This window comes from Propithecus coquereli, unplaced genomic scaffold (assembly GCF_000956105.1).
Source record: "Propithecus coquereli isolate 6110/MARCELLA unplaced genomic scaffold, Pcoq_1.0 Scaffold372, whole genome shotgun sequence".
NCBI classification, from domain to species: domain Eukaryota; kingdom Metazoa; phylum Chordata; class Mammalia; order Primates; family Indriidae; genus Propithecus; species Propithecus coquereli.
In genome coordinates this window covers 2,198,034-2,219,548 of record NW_012149419.1, presented here as the reverse complement: position 1 = coordinate 2,219,548, position 21,515 = coordinate 2,198,034, and the positions used below count along the sequence as shown (strand labels likewise).

General features: G+C 38.6%; 1 protein-coding gene across 1 annotated transcript in view; it reads left to right on the top strand.

Moving 5' to 3' along the window:
* Window positions 1-500: 500 nt before the first annotated feature.
* The window catches only part of IREB2 (iron-responsive element binding protein 2), a 42,856-nt gene continuing 21,841 nt past the window's right edge, over window positions 501-21,515 (top strand). The window contains exons 1-6 of the mRNA XM_012651897.1: window positions 501-667; window positions 2,114-2,203; window positions 15,379-15,544; window positions 17,735-17,872; window positions 18,776-18,994; window positions 21,174-21,243. Of these exons, the coding sequence (XP_012507351.1) occupies window positions 649-667; window positions 2,114-2,203; window positions 15,379-15,544; window positions 17,735-17,872; window positions 18,776-18,994; window positions 21,174-21,243 (702 nt within the window). The 5' untranslated portion in view covers window positions 501-648. The remainder of the gene's footprint in view (window positions 668-2,113; window positions 2,204-15,378; window positions 15,545-17,734; window positions 17,873-18,775; window positions 18,995-21,173; window positions 21,244-21,515) is intronic.

Below are 21,515 nucleotides of genomic sequence, written 5' to 3'. Positions count from 1 at the left end.
GAAGCTTAAGCATGATTAGCAGCTACGGGGAAGAAGTCATCAGAAAGGGAGAGACTGAAGCTGCGGAGTGTAAGGAAAAATTAGTTCATTGAACAATTAGTTAAGCGCCTCCGACGTGCCCGAGCGTCTCCCCACCTTCCGTAGAGAACGCACACGCGGGCTACCCACATACGACAAGCTAATGCAAGGCTTTATCGTCAGGGGAAAGCGGATCTCCTAAAGGTGTTTTTCCTAGGAGTTCCTATTCCCACTCCTACTCCGGAAGACACCCTGCAGGAACCCACACAGCGCTCGACCTGACCACCCGAACTGGGCACTTGAGGCTACGCTAGTAACACCAACGTTACACCCTCCCCGGCGCTCTGGCCCTGATCGCGAGAACAGCGGCGACTGCGCCGGGAATCGTCTTTAGACTAGCTCCGCCCCTTCTTTCTTTGTTTTCATGTCCGAAGATATCGCGGAAGTTAGGCTCAAATCCCGCGAGCGTAGATACGGGGCCTGCTCCGCAGCTCTCGCGGTGTTTGCGCGAGACTGCTTCCTTCCTTCCTCTCTTGCCAGTCCGCCCGTCTTCCTCCCCCTCCTCCCCGTTAGGCCTCCCCACCTTACCCCGCTGGCCCCCTCCCCGCAGGGATAATATGGTCTCCGGCGATGGACACCCCAAGTGCAGGTCAGTTTCGGGCCGCCGACTTGGGTCTGGCAGCTGGAAACGCGCGCTGTCTGGGCGCCGTGTTCCTTTCCGCTCTCTCCTAGAGTCGCCCGACGGGCGCCGGGGGCCCTCAGGGCTCCCCTCGGGGCCTGCCTGCTGGGCCGCATTCTCTGCGCCGAGGCCTCGGAGGCCGGGCCTCCCCACCCCGCCTCCCAGAACGACCCCAGCAGGGCCGTCCGCTCCGCTGCTGGCCTTGACGCGCACCCATCTCACCCCGGTTGCCGCTGCTTGCTGCCAGCGGCTTCCTGGCCCCCGTCAGTAACAGTAGGGGCAGAGAGAGGCCCACCATCTTCCCCACACCGCCCCCCATTTGTGAGAGATGCGGGTGGGGGCCAGCGTCTCCTTGCTTGGGTTTCACGCAGCTTGTTGTTTATTCCAGTGTCTAGCCTCGAGCCCCTCCGTCTCTCTTAGCCTCTGGAAGCGAATAAGGGGCAGTCAAGGTTGTACGTTGATCAGCCGGTTCCCCGACTGTTTATTGCAGCTCTGAGTCTCCTCCCAGCCCACCTCTCTCTGCAAAAAAAAAAAAAAAAAAAAAGAGAGGGAGGGATAGAAACACTTTTCATTCTGAAAGTAGGCTGCGCTTATCTCTTCTCATTTTGGACGAAGATCCCAAAATTTTGAGGGTCCTGCCCACCCACCGTAATGAGTCTGCACAAAAGATCTTTTCAGCCTCAAGGCTGCGTCCCCGCCACTTCCCCCCAGAATGTTAGGAGCTGGGGCACATTCAAATGAGACCCCTGAGTCTTCTACTTTGTAGTTCAGGCTTCAATTCGTGCAAAACCAGAAAGGCATGTCTCTTTTAGGGGAGAATATGCTAATTTACCTAGATATTTTGTTCACTTTTATCTTCAGTCTTTTAAGATCTATTAAGGTCTTACTTGAGAAATTTTTGGATTGGTTTGGCTTTGATTTTGTCTGTGTTGTTCAATGCTCTGTAAAAATACGTCCTTTATTATTGTTTTTTAATCAGTCCTTCTAACATAACTGGAGTTCGCAAATTGTTCTGCACGCAATTTTCAGAGCAGTGTCTTTCCAGAACATCCCTATGCTTTATTTAAATCATTTTTACTGTTCCTTTCCAGGTATTCTTAACACATTTCGGGAGTAAATTATCTTACTAGTTTTTACTTGACAGATTAGAGCTAGCCTAGCCAATGTGGTGAATACTAGCTGTGTATGACTTTAAATTAATTAAATAAAATTAAAAATTTATTTCCTCAGTTGCTGTAGCCACATTTCAAGTGCTCAGTAGCCACATGTGGCTAATGTATACCTTACTGGACAGCACAAACATGGAACATTTCTGACATTGTAGAAAATTGTACTAGACAAAGCTAGTTTCCAGGTGTTTTTACTTTGGTTAAGATACTTTGTAGCTGTGTTTAATGCAGCATAATTTTTTTTCAGGATACGCCTTTGAATACCTTATTGAAACATTAAATGACAGTTCACGTAAGAAGTTCTTCAATGTATCTAAACTTGGAGGCACCAAGTATGGTAATGTTGCTTTACATTTTCTTGGGTTTGTTGAGTTTCGAATAATTAAAATGCATTTGTCAAGCTGAGCTGAAGAAATTTAAATTTATTTTCCTGTAGGTGTAACAGGTACACCTACACACATCTCTACCATTTTAAAAATGCTTGGGACAGCTTTTGTTTGAGGAAGATGTAAGCCCATACTTTAACTTCTCATTTAAAAGTCTAAATTAGGCAACTATTTTTTTCCCCGAAGAAACTACTAATGCAATTTTTAGAAAAATCTGACTGATGACATTCTACACCAATTAAATGTATGTTTTATTTTTTCAAGTGAACAGTGCCCACATTTATTATTTATACCATCCTTTGAATAGGAATAATCAACAGGCCCACTGATTTGAGTTGTCCTCTGGTACTGAGCATGGTTTTCCCTGAACTGCACACCAACATTTTTGTTTTTAAGGTGATTTGTTTTAAAGGTGATTTACCTTTACTGGTTCAAAGCACACCAGCACTTGGCAGCCATTTGCACCTGCCTGACCAGGGTCAAACCTTTCACTGTGGTATCAGAAGAGTGAACTTGGCTGATGGCATTGGATGGAAGTCTTGACTTTATTGACAGTTGAGTAACTTTCTCAACCAGCCCAATGAAGGAAAGGCCTGTTTGGAAGACTGATTATTCTTCATGAATTTTTCAGTGAAAACGATATGAAAGATAAGTCAAATGCCAAATCTACTGCAGTCATAAAGAGGATTGTTCTTGTAATTTTTCTGTAGATTTGATAATTTAAATATTCTAGACTGCCATGTGCCTTTGAGATTTAGATATTTAGGAGTATCTAAGAAAATCCCCATCTTAGAATTAGGTTGCCGTATAAAAATAAACAGTTTTCCCAAATAAGAGCATTATCCTTTACCTTGCATGTTTAGTTGCAATGATTTGTCTTGAGATGTTTGTTAAGAGCGGTTGGTCATTTTCTTTATGATGTATGTCTTAAACATTATCCTTCGCTGGTGATAAGTTTGCATTAATTTTGAAAAGGAAGCAGCTAAGTTGATTGTGTTCAAGAAAGGTCTTTTCCCGTTTACTTCTCAAAATATCTAGTGATTCTGGCCTGGAAGTTTTTTAACCCAAATTTTATACCATGATAAACTAAAGAGCATATATAATGATATTTTAAAAATTGAGTATAAATACTTTATGTGAATAATTTGTAGACATGTACTTACTTGAAGATAACCTTTATTTCCCAGATTTAGGGAATCAGTAGGAGACTATAAAATGCATTGAAAGGGAACAATTAATAATATAAAAGTTAAATTATCTCTGATGGAAAATAAGCTTTCATGGGCATCCGTACTTATAACTGTACAAAGTGTATCAGTACATAAACATGATACCAGAGTTTTTATAACCATGATAAATGCAATAATAGAATACCTATAAATACAACTGCCTTCAAAACAGAAATTTGGTCTTTATTTCTGTAGGGTCAATACCTGAGTTTTTTCGGAGTGGTTATTATGAGAGGTTTATTAATAATTAGTAATAGGGAATAAAATTTGAAAGAAGAATTGACTTTGAACGAAAGGAGCAACTTGGGCAGGAAGTATTTTGTTTGTTTAGCATCAGAACAAAAAATCCTTATTGCATTTTTGGAGGCACCAGATTGAGATGCCTCTCAGATAAATGGTTACAAGGAGACGTTGCTTTGGTGGTCACCAAGGCTCAGGGCCACTGTCTTTTCTGCACCCATTGCACATTCGATGCCTGCCAGGTTGAGAGTCACTGCTGTCATAGTAACTGTTGATGAAAGGAGTGTGCTCTATCCCTCATGTATGTTGGAGAGGCAAGATAGTTGAGAAACACTGTTCTAAGCGCCACGCTAACTATATCAGGAATGTCCACAGCTGCAAAGAACTGAAAACCTGCTGTCCAGTGATTTCAATGAATAGGGGCTTATTTTTCTCACAAAACAAGAAATCTGGGGGTGGGCAGACTGGGACTGGGTAGCCACCAGTCTCAGCAAGGATCCAGGTTCTTCTTTCTTTTCCTTTTGTTTTTATTCTTCTGGTTGCAGAATAGCCGCCATACCTCCAGGCATCATGTCTCTGTTCCAAGCAGCTGGAAAAGCAAAATAGCAAGAAAAGCCCTTCTTAGGGGCTTTTAGATTTTGGGCCAGAATGTCAGTGGCCACCATTAGCTTCAAAAAGGCTGAAAGATAAAATAGTACAGTAGCCCTCTCTTACCTGCAGAGGATATATTCCAAGACCCCCAGAAGATACCTGAAACTGTGGATAGCACCAAACTCTATTATATACTATGTTTTTTCGTATACATACATACCTAGGATAAAGTTTAATTTATAAATTAGGCACAGTAAGAGATTAACAACAGTAGCTAATAATAGAATGGAATAATTATAACAACATCCTATAATAAAAGTTATGTGAAGGTTGTCTCTCTCAAAATATCTTATGGTGCTATAGTGCAGTAACTGAAACCATGAAAAGCCAAACTGCAGACAAGGAGGGGGACTACTATATTTTAGCTCTACAGCTTTCATAGAGAAGAGGGAGAAGCAGTTGGTGAGTGAACCAGCCTAGACTATCTGCATCACCAGTTAATACCCTCTCTTAGTCTGTCTTTAGAGAGAGTCCAAAACAATTATTTGACCCTGCTTTTTTACTGCTATTTTTATCTTTTTGCTTCCCAGGTTTATACTCAAGTTATCTTCAAACACATCTTAAACATTGATTACATTTTGGTCTTATAAGATTTCACTTGTGTGGAACTGTTTTTTAATGTGCTGGAGCTACCTATCTGGCACTCCAGTGCACTGACTAGTGACTTAGAGATTTTGAGTGAGTCTTTCAAGTAGATCTCTGAATTCAAAACTATAGCTATTGTTCAAGGAGAGTAGAAATTACTTGTTGCCTGGAATAGTCAGACTGCTTTCTGAAGGGACTGAGACTTGAATTGCTATTAAGCAGAGGGCATGACGGAGGACAGGCAACACCAGAGAATTAGAATGAATTAGAATGAACAGCATAATGGAAACATGAATGAGTGTGTTGAGTGAAGGGGAAAACAGTGAAGAGACTTGCCTGGCTGGAGTGAAAGGTTTATTTTAAAGAATAGCTGTTATTGGACAATAAGGTCTTCGACTGGTATAAAGCCCCAGGCCCTATCCTTGATCTCATTCACCTTTTCTTTTTTCTTTCCTGAGTGTTTGCTTTTTTTTTTTTTTTTGAGACAGTCTCGCTTTGTTGCCCTGGCTAGAGTGAGTGCCGTGGCGTTAGCCTAGCTCACAGCAACCTCAAACTCCTGGGCTCAAGCGATCCTCCTGCCTCAGCCTCCCGAGTAGCTGGGACTACAGGCATGCGCCACCATGCCCGGCTAATTTTTTTTTCTATATATTTTTAGCTGTCCAATTAATTTCTTTCTATTTTTGCTTGCTCAGGCTGGTCTCGAACTCCTGAGCTCAAACAATCTGCCCGCCTCGGCCTCCCAGAGTGCTAGGATTACAGGCGTGAGCCACCACGCCCAGCCGATAAGTGTTTGCTTTTTTGACCACATTACCACTCATCCTACAATAGAACCAGGACGTGGTCCAAATTGTACCTTGTAGCTTCTGAAAGAAAATCTGTATTTAATTTTTTAGTAGAGTTTTTGTTGTTTATAAGAGCCACAAAAAGACAACATTGCAGATAGTGCAGAAACAGTCTCATTTTTGTTTATATACAAATATATGTAAATGTGCTACTTTTAACAAAAATACAGTATATATTGTTTTGTAGCCTTTTTTTTTTCACTTAATATATCATGAATATGTTTCCAAGTCATTGAATACAAGTAAGTATCCCTTGCTATCTGAATCTCTTTGGCGTGTGAGGCAGAGAGCGTGAGTTTGGGTAGAAAAGGATACCTATGCTTTTTTACAGCTTCTAATGGCTGCACGGTATTGCCAGTATGAATGGAACATGGTTTAGTTAACAGACCTTTGAATACGGAGCTTGTTACCAACTTTTCTCTATAAATAAGGCTACTCTATGTGCTATTTAAATTTTTGTGCAAGCTTATCATTATATAGAATTGTTGGGTTGAAAGTGTCCTATTCCCTCCACCCTCATCATACACTTTTATTTTTATACTTTTACTATATACTTGTCTGTTCCAGTCTCTACCCCTGGACCATAAAGAACAAAAGTGTCTGTTTTACTCAAGTAAAAAAGATGTTGCAGGCCGGGCGCGGTGGCTCACGCCTGTAATCCTAGCACTCTGGGAGGCCGAGGTGGGCGGATTGTTTGAGCTCAGGAGTTCGAGACCAGCCTGAGCAAGAGCGAGACCCCGTCTCTACCAAAAATAGAAAGAAATTAATTGGACAGCTAAAAATATATAGAAAAAAAAATTAGCCGGGCATGGTGGCGCATGCCTGTAGTCCCAGCTACTCGGGAGGCTGAGGCAGGAGGATCACTTGAGTCCAGGAGTTTGAGGTTGCTGTGAGCTAGGCTGACGCCACAGCACTCACTGTAGCCCGGGCAACAAAGTGAGACTCTGTCTCAAAAAAAAAAAAAAAAAAAAGATGTTGCAGTTTCCAGACATCCAAAGAAGACAGAAGAAAGCATAGCCAGGCCTCATAGGGACCAGAACAGCCATGGGCAGTTTCTTTTTGAATCTCTACTCTAGGCTTAATCTGTATTCTAGGCTTCATCTCTACAGCTCACTTTACTTACTAATTTTGTGTAATGCCCGATACAGCCACTGCTGACCCTTTGTATGTTATGACTACATTACCAGCCAGTTAAGACTGTACCTCTAGGGGACTTTTTCACCAATTGTTTTAACCTATTTTGACTGGACTTACCAGGTGTCTATTGCTGGTTCAGTTATCTTGCTGAAAGGGATACAAGTTTTCTAATCTTGTCCTTTTCGTGAACTCTGGAAAGGGATTTGGGATGGGTAAGCAATGAAGTAGTTTGTTACTTTTACCTAACATGATCCTATGATTCCAGGTACAACCATGCTCTCACCAACCTTCCACATTTTGTTCAAGAGTCTCTTGATTTTGACTTTCCATTTATTGCCAATTTCTATTATAGATTAGGCCTTTGTGATTGTAAGGAACAACATCCACTAGCTCAAGTGAGCAAGGATTTATTGCAGTGATACAGAGCTCCCAGGCCAATGAGATGTGGCTCACTTTCAAGAAAATGACAGTGGGCTAGAATTGAGGAAGCTCTTTATTTTTTTCTCTCAGGGGCTTTAGATTTCTGCCCCCCTCCACTCTTTTGCTCCCTTCATTTCATTGCAGACAAGCCTCCTCTGTCTACTCTGTACATGGTCCCAAATGGCAACTTCAGTCCCTAGCTTAGCTCATAACACCTTTCTAGCTCAGTCTGTGCGCTGATTATAAATTTCTGAGAGATGAATCTAATTGGCCCAGTGTCTCTTTTCTCACTAGGCTATTAGTTATCGACCTGCCAAGGGATTGGCTCTTGATTCAGTACTGTACCCAAGGAGGCAACAGGACACTGAGAACTGTCATTGCATGGGTAGTAGTTTGGACAGGCACTATGAAACATCTGTTATGTTAGCAAATAGTGCCAGTATACATGCTTACCAGTAGTGGATGAAAGGAGGATGTGCTTCAGCACCTTCATCGATAATATATATTATTTTTCTTGTTTTCTCAGTGAATGAAGAAAAAAAATCTTAAGCAGTAATCTGTTTTCTCTTTTTCTGCCTCCTTTGACTCTCTATGGCAGTGTATTTTAAAAAGGAAAAAAAATAAGGTCAGAATTTCTTTATTGAAAATCCTACCCAGCTTGGTTCTGGTTAGAAACAAAAACAATACCTTGACTCTAGTCAGATATGGACATGAGTTAATCCTGTTGCCAGGTCCAGTAGGTTTTCAGGGCCTTCTGGAACAGTTTCCGATTAGGAAACTCCAGGCCTCTGGCCTTAGCAGGGTTTTTAGATTCACCCTGTGGCTACGCTAGCTGGTTCTTGCTCCAGTCCCCTGTCCCTCTTTCCCAGTCTGGACTCCAAAGATATCATCTCTTTGGAGCTTTTGGCAGTTCTAGAGTACATATGGCTCCAGTCTTTGAGTGTTTCCCCCTTCAGTCTGGTGTATTTCTCTTTCATATTTAGTTAGGAGAAGCCTGCTTACTAGCCAGTTGTTAATACTGATATTCCGTATGGGTGATTTCTTCATCTAGTGTTTAAACCTGGGATTTTCCATTTTACAAATAACAAAACCCTTTTACTTCACTACATTGCTTCATGACAGGCAGAAAGATAGTTTTAAATCTACTTTATACAGATGAGGAAAATGAGGTTAAAAGTCTAAGTAATTTGCTTAAGGTCACAAAATGTGTCTTCTAAGTGAGGAAACCTAGTCTTAGACCCATATCTTCTAATTTCAAGACCAACACTTTTTCTCCCCATACCGTTGTTTCCCAGCTTAGTAATCTCAGTAATAAAATTGCTAGTATTTATTGAGCACATATTTACTGTATCCAGTTCTGTAAATTATCTTATTATGCACTTGGCCAAGGTCCCACTACTAAGTACCATTACCGACAAAATGGTGGAAGAGAAACGTGAACAAAAATCTGTGATTCCAAAGCCTGTGGTTATAAAAACCTATTATAGCGGGAATTGCAAGCTCATGCTTACTACAGGGAGGCAACATAAACAAGTGAAATGGCCCTGACGGGAATTGCATGGTGAACAGGGGAACACATGTCTTACATAAAGAGGTAGGTGCCTACTAAGTTCCAGCAGAAGGGTGAGGTTGGTGTTGTAAAATTTTCTGATTTTTATCTTGAGAAGCCAAAAATTTGGATTTTCATGTGAAAAAAAACTCTGTTTTAAAAAACATGGGTAGTAGTTTGGACAGGCACATTTAAAAATGTTGGCAATTAAAATTTTAAATGTTAAAACTCGGCAGAAAAAAACAAAACATGTCTTCAGAGCAGCAGTTTGTGACCCCTGTACTGAGAGATAGACTGTATTACCTAATCTTAGTAGCAGCAGTTTAGCCTTGAGTAGTAGAGTCTACAATCTTGGAAACCTGGGTATGCCTTTCATCAGCTGTCTTCCATATAAAATAGCAGACCTCAGCATCTTTTTTCAGAGCCTGAACCACCTATTGGATATTCCACTAAGTAATTGATCAAAAGGGTATCTATTATTATCAGCTCCTTTCAGAAGTATGATAATACAAATTATCATACTTTACCAGTTTAAGTTACCAGCGTCCTGATTCCCATGTCTTTTTGATTACCTTTCCTTAAAGGATTAGCTTTCTGAATTCATAGAATTCTAGAAATTGCTGATTAAAAGAGGAAGAAGTAATCCAGTCCATTTTTCTACTTGTTGCATGAATCTCTCGACAACACTGTTTAATTCATTTAGCTAACATTTATTGATATTTATGTGTTTCTGGCAAATAAAAGATGGCTAAGGTAGCATCTTTATGCTAAAGAAAGCGTGTAATTTAGTAATGGTGACATACATGGAAAATGTGTTAAGTACGGTGCTTTAGTGTGTTGTAGCAGTCTGGGTCCAGTCAGGAGATAGAAACTACATAAGAGGTTAAACAGAGGAAGTTTAATATAAATAATTATAGCATCTTTATGCTAAAGAAAGCGTGTAATTTAGTAATGGTGACATACATGGAAAATGTGTTAAGTACGGTGCTTTAGTATGTTGTAGCAGTCTGGGTCCAGTCAGGAGATAGAAACCACATAAGAGGTTAAACAGAGGAAGTTTAATATAAATAATTATAAACTATGATAAAAGTTATAAGACGTAAGGAAACTGTATATGATACCATAGAGCTAAACCAGAATACTTAAGGAAGGACAAACTTGGAAAGGGTTCAGAAGTCACTGGAGAAGGTGTGGTTTGCCCCACAATATAGCAAAGAAGCTGCTAGTTTGGGCCACTTGGAGCTGGTCTGGAGTTGCTGGGCAGGCAGTAGGCCACCCTCTGGAGTGCAGGCAAGGCATCAGGCAATCAGTGACCTGTCGTGTGGGCATGCATTGGGAGAATAGGTGCTGGTAGGGGGCAAGAGCCCTTCAGAGCTCATGGACCATGTGGAGGCTTGCTGGAGGAGTGGCAGCTCATGTGTGACCCTCTAAGCACCTTGCAGATGGAATGTAGGCACTGGCAGGGCAGTGGGCCTTCTGTGTGGGAGTGTCTCAGTCCAGGTACTGGCACAGGCAGGAGGCCTTCAGACTTTGCAGTCACACAGGGACTCTGGTTTCCACGTTGAGAGGGCTCTGATATTAACAAATGTGTGTGTATTTTTATATATACTTTTAAAATATAACATGTAATGTGTCCACATTTGGAAGTTCAGCATAACTCAGTGAACCTTTATTTCTCAAAGGCCAGTGAATGTAACGAGCAGACCGGAAGAACTAGATAATGAACAGACAAGCTCACTTCATTTGTTTTTGAGAAACTTTCTGCCAAATAACCTACGTTTGAATGACCATAGTTTATCAATTGTTTTTTCAAGCGAAATCAGTGTTCTTTGAAAAAGTGGCTATTTTAGCTTGCAACTTGAACAGTCATACAAGTGTTTTTCCTCAAACAACCATTGTATTTGATATTGAGCAGAAATGCTGTATACATACATTTCATTTTTGTCAAACAGAATATTAAACAGACTTGACCTCAGCAGTAGAGGTTTAATAAAATTAACAGTTTTTCTGCTTCATCAAAGACATTCTTAAGTGAAACTGATATTTTGTGTGATAATAAACAATATGAAGAGCTGGGCTTGGTGGCATGTGCCTGTAGTCCCAGCTACTGAGGAAGTTGAGGCGGGAGGATTGCTTGTGCCCAGGAATTCGTGTCCAGCCTGGACAACATAGCAAGAAACAAAAAAAAAACAGTATGAATACTACAAGTTGAATATACCTAACCTGAAAATTCAAAATCTGAAACTTCTTGAACACTGATGGGATGCTTAGAGGAAATGCTCATTAGAGCATTTTGGATTTTGGGATCAGGGATGCTCAACCTCTAGTACAATTTAGTGTCTTGACCTTGAGTCCTGCTAAAGCATCAACAGTTTACTCACCATTGCTTTTGAACCATCAGTGCAAATGTCCAAATGTTGAAAAAAGCAAATAGTATCTCAGTTGACCTCACCAGATCAAGGGGTTTGCAGGGCCCCCTAGATGTCCTGGGACCACATTTTGAAAACCACCGGTGTGGGGCAGGTATGGGGTTGGAAAGACCACCTGGCGAACCTAGATGACAGATGATGTAATGGTGGTTTGGACTAGATTTAGTGGTGGTGGTGATAGAAGACAAATTAGAAAGCTGTGGGAGAGTGGTGTCAAGGAAGATGCCTAGATGTTTTGGCATAAGCATCAGGGCAGATGGTGGTGCTATTGACTGTTCTAGGGGACAGAAGAGGAGGTGATGATAAGGGGCCATGCAGAGGGAAAATCACTGAGTTCTGTTCAGATACAGTGAATTTGGGAACATACCAGATTTCAAGCAAAGATGTTCAGGAGGCACTTAATTAGGCATATGGTTTTGGAGCTCAGGATACAGATCTGGGCTGCAGAAAAATATTAATATTTTGGGATTATTGGTGTAAAGATAGTCATAATTGAAGCCATAGGAGCAATTAAACCCCTTAGGGAAAACAGCATAGTAAGAAAAGAAGTGAGCCTAGATATGAACTGTGAGGAATTCCTACATTTAAAGATCAGGTAAAGGAGTAGAGGTTAGCAAGGAAAACAAAACAAGGCTACCAGAAAGTGTTAAGAACTATAAAGAATCTAAAATTTTATTCTCCTTGCAAGTTATTATAACAAGTTAGCTTGACATAGTTTCATGGATATTGGCAGAAGGCACGTAACTCCTGGATTAGAGACAATGGGCAGTTTATTACCCACAGCAGTGTTACAGTATCAGCCTTTGTGTTGGTTTCCCAACTCCAGTTTCTATAGGGTGATGTTGAAGAGGGCCAAGTAACACCTGCACACACAGTGATTGTGTTACAGAGAAGGAACTGTGGCTTAGGAAACCCAAATCTTCTGTGAGTAATAAGCACGCCTGCTCTGTGCCCCAGAGGGAGACACTATCTTATCTTTCAAGGCTATTCACTATCTAGCTGTCTTTGAAAAAATAGTCTGGAATAATGGTAGTCGTTGCCTCTGTTCACAAGTCACATAGAAATGGGGGATGGGAGACATGGAAAATTGTCTAACAACAACATGTCCGCAGGAAAACTGGAGTATTTCAAGGAGGAGGAAATTATTAGCTCTGTCGAATATTTCTGCAAAGATACTGGCACTCTAGCTAGACCTACACTGTTGGTGTTTTAAGGATAGAATTCAGATTGGTGTGGGCTGAGGAATGAATGGAAGGTGGAAAAGTGGACATTGGGAATACAGATAATTCTTTCAAAAAACTTGGTTGAGAATTTGAAGAAAGCAGTACATGGAAGCTTTTGTTGTTAAACTGGGGCTAGAGGCTGTTTAAATGTTTGTTGGAGGAATTCAGTCGAAGGGTCGATTGCAAAAAAGGAAAGAGGAAATAATTGATGACTCATGGATCCTAAAATGGTCAGTGGGAGTGGGATGTAGAGCTCCTATAGAGAAGCTGGCATTTAGTAGGAGGAGTTCCACAGCTTACTTAACTGGGGAAAGGGTGAATCCAGACATAGCAAGATTTGTGAATATAGTTGGAGGAAGCTGAGGTAGGTTAGGAAGTGAGGCTAGGTCCTGTAGGAGGTAAATAGAGATTAAATTTTAAGGAGAACGGATAAAGATAAGAATTATTGTGAAGTATGGAAAAATAAGCAGATCAGAGAAACAAAGTAGGATTTCTGGGTGAATAGTGAGGACCCAACTGAGGTTATAATTATGTACTTATATTGGTACTAGTTTCACTGGGTTGGTGCTTTAGGTCCCCCCCTTCTCCCCCTTTACATACCGCCACCATTAAAACCACAATGATTATCTACCATTTCATACTTACGAGAATGGGTATTATATAAAAGACAATAACAAATGTTGCGGAGGATTTGAAGAAATGGAAACCCGCATACATTGCTGGTGGGAATGTAAAATGGTATAGCCACTTTGGGAAATACTTTGACAGTTTCTTAAAAAGTTAAACATAAATGTACCATATGGCCCCCAGTTCCATTCTTAGGTATCTACCTAAGAGAAATGAAAACGTTTATTCACACTAAGATTTGCAAACAAATGACCTTAGTACCATTGTTCATAATAGCTGAACATTGAAAACAACCTAAATGTCCTGCAGTGAGTAAATGGATAGACAAAATTTGGTATACAGTGGACTACTATTCAGCAATAAAACAAAATTAACTATAGATACATAGTATATAACACAGATGACCTTCAAAGCATGCTCAGTGAAAAAAATCCAGACACAAGAGACCTTATTGTATGATTTCATTTATATGGAATATCTAAGAAAGGTAAAGAATAGATTAGTGGTTTCCTGGGGATGGGGATTAACCATAAATGGGTATAAGAGATCTTTTGGGGTGATGAAAATGTTCTAAAACTGATTTATGGTGCTGATTGCACAACTTGGTAAGTTTACTTAAAAAAATCCCTAAATTGTACACTTGGATGAATTATAAGATATGTGAAATACACCTCAATAGAGTTATTTTTAGAATAGGAAACAGTTCTTGAGCAGGAAAGTGATGTAGATGGACCAACTGAAAAAAAAAAAAAGAATTGGTGTTTTCTTGGGCAGATGGGATAAAAGAACAGAGGCAAATAAGTGTGGGGTTTGGGGAGATGAGAGCTTGAACCATCTAGAACCCAACTGCATAAGCAGAGAAAGCATGGACAGGCAGGTGCTGACGGGTAAGGGAGAAAGTAAGTCGCTGTGGTGAGAGTGGGATCAGAAAGGTCTTCAAGTTTAGGGAACTTTGCAGATGGTGTAGTTGGAGCATCAGAGTGTATGTGGAGGTGGGCCTGGGAGAACAGGGAAGAAGAAAGAGATTAAGGGCCTTCCTGAACTTTGTGTCTGTTCCAAAGTGGGGGTGTAAAATTAGTGCTGCCAAAAACCAAACCAGAGCGTGCGTCCATTTCTTAGCATCTGCTAGTTTACTCTCTGCTGTTACAGCCCTTCTACTGGAATATCTACCTATAGGTTTACTTTAAGGGTTAAATGAGATAATGTATGTAACTCACCCAATACCTGCCTCTTAGTGGGTCCTAAATAAATAACAATAACAAAAAAGAATGGTTAAAGTTTAAAAGTAAATTGGAATGCTTAGGTGAGTGAAATTCATTTCATGAAAACTTTCATTCACTCTTTTTTTTTTTTCGTACAACAACAACGAAAAAAAATGGTTAAAGTTTAAAAGTAAATTGGAATGCTTAGGTGAGTGAAATTCATTTCATGAAAACTTTCATTCACTCTTTTTTTGTTATTGTTGTTGTTGAGACAGAACTTCACTCTGTTGCCCAGGCTAGAGTGCCGTGGCGTCAGCCTAGCTCACTGCAACCTCCAACTCCTGGGCTCAAGCGATCCTCCTGCCTCAGCCTCCCAAGTAGCTGGGACTACAGGCGTGTGCCACCATGCCCAGCTAATTTTTTTTTTCCTATATATTTTTAGTTGGCCAGCTTAATTTCTTTTCTATTTTTAGTAGAGATGGGGTCTCGCTCTTGCTCAGGCTGGTCTCGAACTCCTGAGCTCAAGCGATCCTCCCGCCTTGGCCTCCCAGAGTGCTAGGATTACAGGCGTGAGCCACCACACCCGGCCTAAATTTTAACCATTCTTGATGGACATCTTTTAAATTTATTACAAACTTTTATACAGTTTAGCCATTTTTTGCTGTACAAAAGGATGTCTTCGTTATTGTATTTAAGTAGAATATTCCGTGCTTTTCAATTTTTCTGTGAATTTCCTGACTGTGTCAAGTATTTATTTGTCATGGTTCTAGTCTGATATTCCCAAATTAATGCAACTTTGTGTGAAGGCTTTTATCTCTGCCTTTTCAGGGCCTTGGGCTCATGTATAGGAAAGTTGATGTTACAAAAACGGTTTTATACTCCATGTTTATTAGAATAAAAAGTGAATTTTTTAAATTGAGAAAACAAGGCATATTTGTCTTTAACTTTTTACTATTGTCCCTTATTAATAGTAATATTTTCTCTTGAATCAGACGTTCTGCCTTACTCAATACGGGTCCTGTTGGAAGCTGCTGTACGAAATTGTGATGACTTTTTAATGAAAAAGGAAGATGTTATGAACATTTTAGACTGGAAAACCAAACAAAGCAATGTTGAAGTGCCCTTTTTCCCTGCCCGTGTTCTTCTTCAAGATTTTACGTGAGTAATAGGTTTATTTTTCATGAATGAATTTTTGCAGTGTTTCCTTTTTAAAATTTAGACTCCCTGATAGATGGCTCTATTTTTAATTTTGAAGGTTAGTTTATAAAATTTTAAAAATTGCCCTTTCTAAACTGAAGCAATTCATTAAAAATTAGGTACCTGTATCTTAGACTATTTATTCAAAAACTGCTTTTGCTTAACTGCCTGCTTATTAAAATTTAGACTCCCTGATAGATGGCTCTATTTTTAATTTTGAAGGTTAGTTTATAAAATTTTAAAAATTGCCCTTTCTAAACAGAAGCAATTCATTAAAAATTAGGTACCTGTATCTTAGACTATTTATTCAAAAACTGCTTTTGCTTAACTGCCTGCTTATGATCTCTGCATAACCGATAAGTTTCTCAAACTTAATATGTCCAAAATTCGATTTCTTGATTGTCAACCTCACCTCACCTGTTTCTTTTTGGGGGGAAGAGGGGAGAGATTGTTATTGTAATTCATAATAACAGCCAACATGTATTGTAGATAGACAGCATGCCCTGGCTCTAACTTACTAGTTGCATGAGCCTAGGCATATTACTTAACTTCCTTGTGCCTTGGTTTCCTCATTTATAAAATGGTACTAGCCTTACCATCATGAGGGTAGACTGCATTCACACATGTAATGCCCTTTAAACGGTGCCTGAAACATACGTGCTCTAGGAGTCTTGGTTATTATTTGTTTACATATTGTTTGTTCACTGGTAGACTCCTTACTGAAACTGTAGATGCACAGAGAGGTCAAATAGTTTGTCCAAGGTCACAAAGCTGGGAATGGTAAAGCCAGAACTCAATCCAGGCAGTCTGGCACCAAAGTTGTGCTCTTAACTAATGTGTCATTCTTCTTTAATAATAGAACATGCAAGGCACTAATCACATGATCAGTCACCCATCCAAATAAATTCCATACTATCTCCATTTCTAGAAAAGGACTAGAGGCACAGAAAGATGCATGACTTGCCCAAGGTTACGCAGCTAGAATCTGTGTCGGGGAACCAAATTCCTTTCCCCATTCCATGGCCTGGGCCATGTCACCTCGCCTATTTCTTTCTGAGTCATCTTTGTCATAGTAAATGGCACCATAGTTTCCCATTTGTTTAGGCCCCAAATCTAGGAGTTAGCCTTGATTTTTCTTTTTCTTTAAATATCCTGTAACCAGTCTATCAGCAAGTTTTGTCGGTTTACCATCTCTGCCCCTGTCATCCTGGTTCTAGGCCCATTCTCTTTTACCCAGACTAAAACTGCAAATATTTTCTTATCCTTACTTTCACATTTGGGATCAATAATCTCTTCTTCACACAGGATTTGGAGTGAGTTGGTTAAAAATGTTTAATCAAGTCATATCATTCCTCCATGAGCCAGTTGGCATCCATTACACTTAGAATAAAATCCATAGTCTTTACCACAGCCTGAAAGACTTTGTCTGATCTGGGTGTCCAGGTTTTATTTATTGGAAGAGTTAACCTTGAGCTGGGTTTGGAAGGAAGTAAAGGAGTTGGCTAGAACATCCACTTTACCCAGCCACCCACCCAAGTCTGGTTTGTTGGCCACTGCTCTGTATACTCTGTATGCTGCTATTAATAGTACTTATGATACCATTCTGCAAACTTTATCTGCCGTACAAATTCCTTGAGAACCAGAACTATGTCTTATGTGGCCTTATACCATCAGTGTCTAGCACACTGAAGGCATTTGGTAAATGCTTATTATGTAGTTGGCTGGATATGTGGATGGATGAATGTAAAATGTCAAAAGCTACTGTGGATAGCTTTGGGGTAGCAAAAAGGCACTGAGGGAAAGGGGCTGGAGCTAGGGAAAAGGGAAGAGGGGCATCAAGAAATATAAGACAAAAAAAAGAATGCCACAGACAATTCCCATAAAGTTCACTATGCCTCCAAAAATCATCTCTTACTTGATTTTTGGCACATCTGCCCCTGAGCACTCAAGTTGTCACAATATTTAATGTTAATTCTCATTAAACCAGGATGCATCTAATTTTGAATAATGTAAGTATGTTATTAAAAATGAATGAATGTAAACTAAAGGGATACTTTTAAAATATAAAATGAATAAGAGTACATGTTAATCTTTTATTAAGCATATATAAAAATAACTAGAACTATAATTTGATCATTCTTTATTTCTTAGTGGAATACCGGCAATGGTGGATTTTGCTGCTATGAGAGAGGCAGTGAAAATTCTTGGAGGTGATCCTAAGAAAGTCCATCCTGCCTGTCCAACCGATCTTACAGTTGACCATTCTTTACAAATTGACTTCAGTAAATGGTACTTCAATACAGATATTTGTAGCCATGCAAGTTAACTGGTAACCAACCCATCGGACGTGTGTAGAGGAAAAGGAGTAAAAGATAATGCCGGAGTAAAGTGTGCTATGTTTAGTATTGACCAGTGTATAAAAAGAAAGCCTGGTGAAAAGTTTATGGATTGGTGACATTTTTTTGTACTCAGTCTGAGTTTAAAGTTATTTTCACATTTGTGTATTTCTACCACCATTTTTGATAAAAAATATATAAAAACCTAAAGTCTGCTTTTTGGAGTGAACATCTGAATTCAGTCTTCATTTCTTTTTTGTTTTTTAACCTATTTACCTTTCAGAATGATGTGAGCCATGAATTTCTTTAATTAATTGGTGATAGAAAACACCAAGCTCACTAAAGCTGTTTTCCTTCCACTGAAAAAAGTTTCTTAGAATTTATAAGGCCCTTTTGACCAAAATCATCCTAGAGAAGACATATTTCTGTTATCGTACATCAGCTTGCTTTTGCATTCCCTGGAGTGGTGGAAAGACTGAAATTTATTGCAACCCATGAGAGATTTTGCCCTCTAGATTAAACTGTAGCTCTGAGCTTCTTTTAAGTTGTTAGGTGGGGAAAAAAATCTATTTTGGTACTTGCTAAAAGTTATTTAAATTGGTATAGAGTACATGAAAATGATCTTATTAGACACTTAGAATTACGTTTTCATCTCTATAAATGTTAATTACCTGTTTCTATTTTTTTTTTGTAATCTAAGATTTGATTTTGAAACCCGAGTAAAATGATATATTAGCTTCTGAACATCATTTAGTTACTTCCAGATAGCATTGCTATTAATAGTGTACATTTTTTTGAAGAGCTAAATTTCTGTCACTTTAAATGACTTTATTTTGTTTCCTTTTTGGAATGATAGTGCAATACAGAATGCGCCAAATCCTGGAGGTGGTGACCTACAGAAAGCAGGAAAGCTCTCTCCACTTAAAGTGCAGCCTAAGAAGCTTCCCTGCAGAGGCCAGACTACCTGCCGAGGATCATGTGATTCTGGAGAACTAGGTCGAAACTCAGGAACATTTTCTTCGCAGATTGAGAATACACCCATCCTGTGTCCTTTTCATTTGCAACCAGTGCCTGAGTATGAAATTGTTTTTGTTAATATTTATTAGTGCCCGGTTATTTTGCAGTTAAGGAAATCAGATTTATTCTCCTTCCCACTCAATTCTTATTACATTACCTTCATATAAAATCTGGGTTGCATTTTTATACGTATTTCCTATTTTACTGAAGCAAATTTAATTAACATGGTAGTCTCTAAATACTATTCTCTGTTTTTCTGTTCTTTAGGAAGCAAACCTTCCTTATAATTTATCTGTAAATATATTTCATTTTTATGACTAATGCAGGCAGAAAAACAGAGTCTCATTTTAAATTGTGAATATTTTAGTGCATTTGTACCATTTATATGCTCACTAGTCATTCATATTTTTTTTGTGAATTCCCTATGTGTATTTTTAGTATTTTTTTTCCTACCAGGGGGTTTTTTATTTTTTCCTATTGTATTTAAGAGCACTATGTTAAGAATATAATTATTATCAAATCTAATAGGCCCTTTCAAATGAGTGACTTCCTATATGGTACCATGGAAAGTATAATAGTGAACATACATAGAAAAGAATTTTATTCTTAGGATTTGGCTAGATTTTCTTCTAGATAATTTTTCAAAACAAAAAAAGTTCTGTATCTTGAATTTTTATATACTATAAAGTTTCCAGTCTTATTTTTAAGTGAGTTATGTTGTTTATCCCATTGTTAATAGACTGTCAATTTTTTTTTTATTTAATAAAAAATGACTTATACTTTAGGTTTAAAAATTTTAACACATTTAAGATTTAGAGTAGCTGAGAATAATATCCACTCTTATTTATTCTAAGTGCCAAATAATACACTATTTCCTTTGTCTCCCAACTAGATTTTTCTAGTTCTAAAATTTGGGGCTCAGTATTTTTATAAAGCCTCAGGTGATAGTGACCTCATCATGTGCTCTTCCTTTCTAAGAATTTAGTGTGGTCTATGAGTTCTTTATAATTGGCAAAGTGTGAAGTGCTTAGTGGTATATTTTTATTTCTAAAAATCCAATGTGGTGTAACATTTCCCCTCAATTTTGACTCTAAATTACAAAGTATTAGGATAGGTTATATTATAGTCCCTGGCTATGTGAAAATAGTAACTCTTTTGTGTTCTTTAATGCATCAATGAAATATTAATTATAGACTTAAACAAGAAATTGAGGGGTAGAAAGGTGAGAGCTTAACATTTGGCACTTGAAATTACTACCTGATTTGAAATGAGGTTATGAGCTAATAAATGTTTGTATGATACTTTGTAGCCATAAGTGCTATGGAAAGGTAGAATAATTGGGAGTGGCTCTTGAAAGCTGTGTTCCCTGAGGTCCTGAGAAAAATCGCACCAAGATGTGCTTAGCTTCAAGAGATCACTCAGCCATGAATTATTAAAGCAATCTTTGTTAAAAAAAAAAAGAAAAGAAAAAAGTTGACAATTAAACAACTATAATTATCTGGACCCTGGAGGACATGTATAATTTAAGTTATATTGACATTCTCGTCGACACTTAATCACCATCTGGCAGGGAAATAAACAAAGCTGTTTGAAATAATTTTTTTTAAAATATCCCTTAGATAAAAATCGTTTTCTAAAATTGGTAGTATGTTTACTGCTTAGAGATGAGTTGTTTTTGTCTCTTAGTTTAAATAATTCATGTAAAATGTCTTTATAATCTGTGTAAAGTAAACTACTACTTATACATAATATAGAGCCTTCCATTTGGGGTGAGATGAATAAAAGATTTTGCCAGAAGCTTTTTTTAAACTATAAAATGATGTTGAGATGTCAGTCAACACTCATCTCGTTTAACTGGCACAGGAGTCAAGTGGGGAGGAAAAAACATGCTCATTTTTTAATAAGCTACTACCCTCCTTTTTTCTTGCATTGGAAAACCCATCAAAGCTTACTATTTTATTTTTACTAATGATTTTGTACAATTTTGTACACTGGTGTGAATGTGGCTTTATTATACTCAGTAGTAAAATAATAACTGCTTTCCATAGCTTTCTAATGTGTTATTTAAAGCAGAACTTGTTGAAAAAAACAATCCTGAGAAGGCTAGTAAATTGTTCTTCCAAGGATTTTAAGAATATGTTTGTATATATTTCCACATAAAATGATGACTTAGAAAGAAACAAGGCGAATCTTCTTTTGTAATACCCGTATTTAATGCCAGCTCTTCTTTCTTTTAGACCTGAAACAGTGTTAAAAAATCAAGAAGTAGAATTTGGCAGAAATCGAGAGAGGCTTCAATTTTTCAAGGTATAAATGATTAGGAAAAATTTTGCATTGAAATTTATAAAATGTTGATAGGTACAATTTTTATATCTTTAGTGGTATTTAAAGGCTTTATAGTAGTAGAACTCTTTTGTTCCTTCTTATGAAATCTTATTGGAAACCCCAGTGTATAAAGAAAGATGAAAACAGTGGCTCTAATTTAAGAGACCTTGGAGGGCAAGCCTTTTGTACATTGGACCTTACTTTCTTCACATCCCAGAGAAACCTTAGAACATTGTTGACTACTGCCATTTATC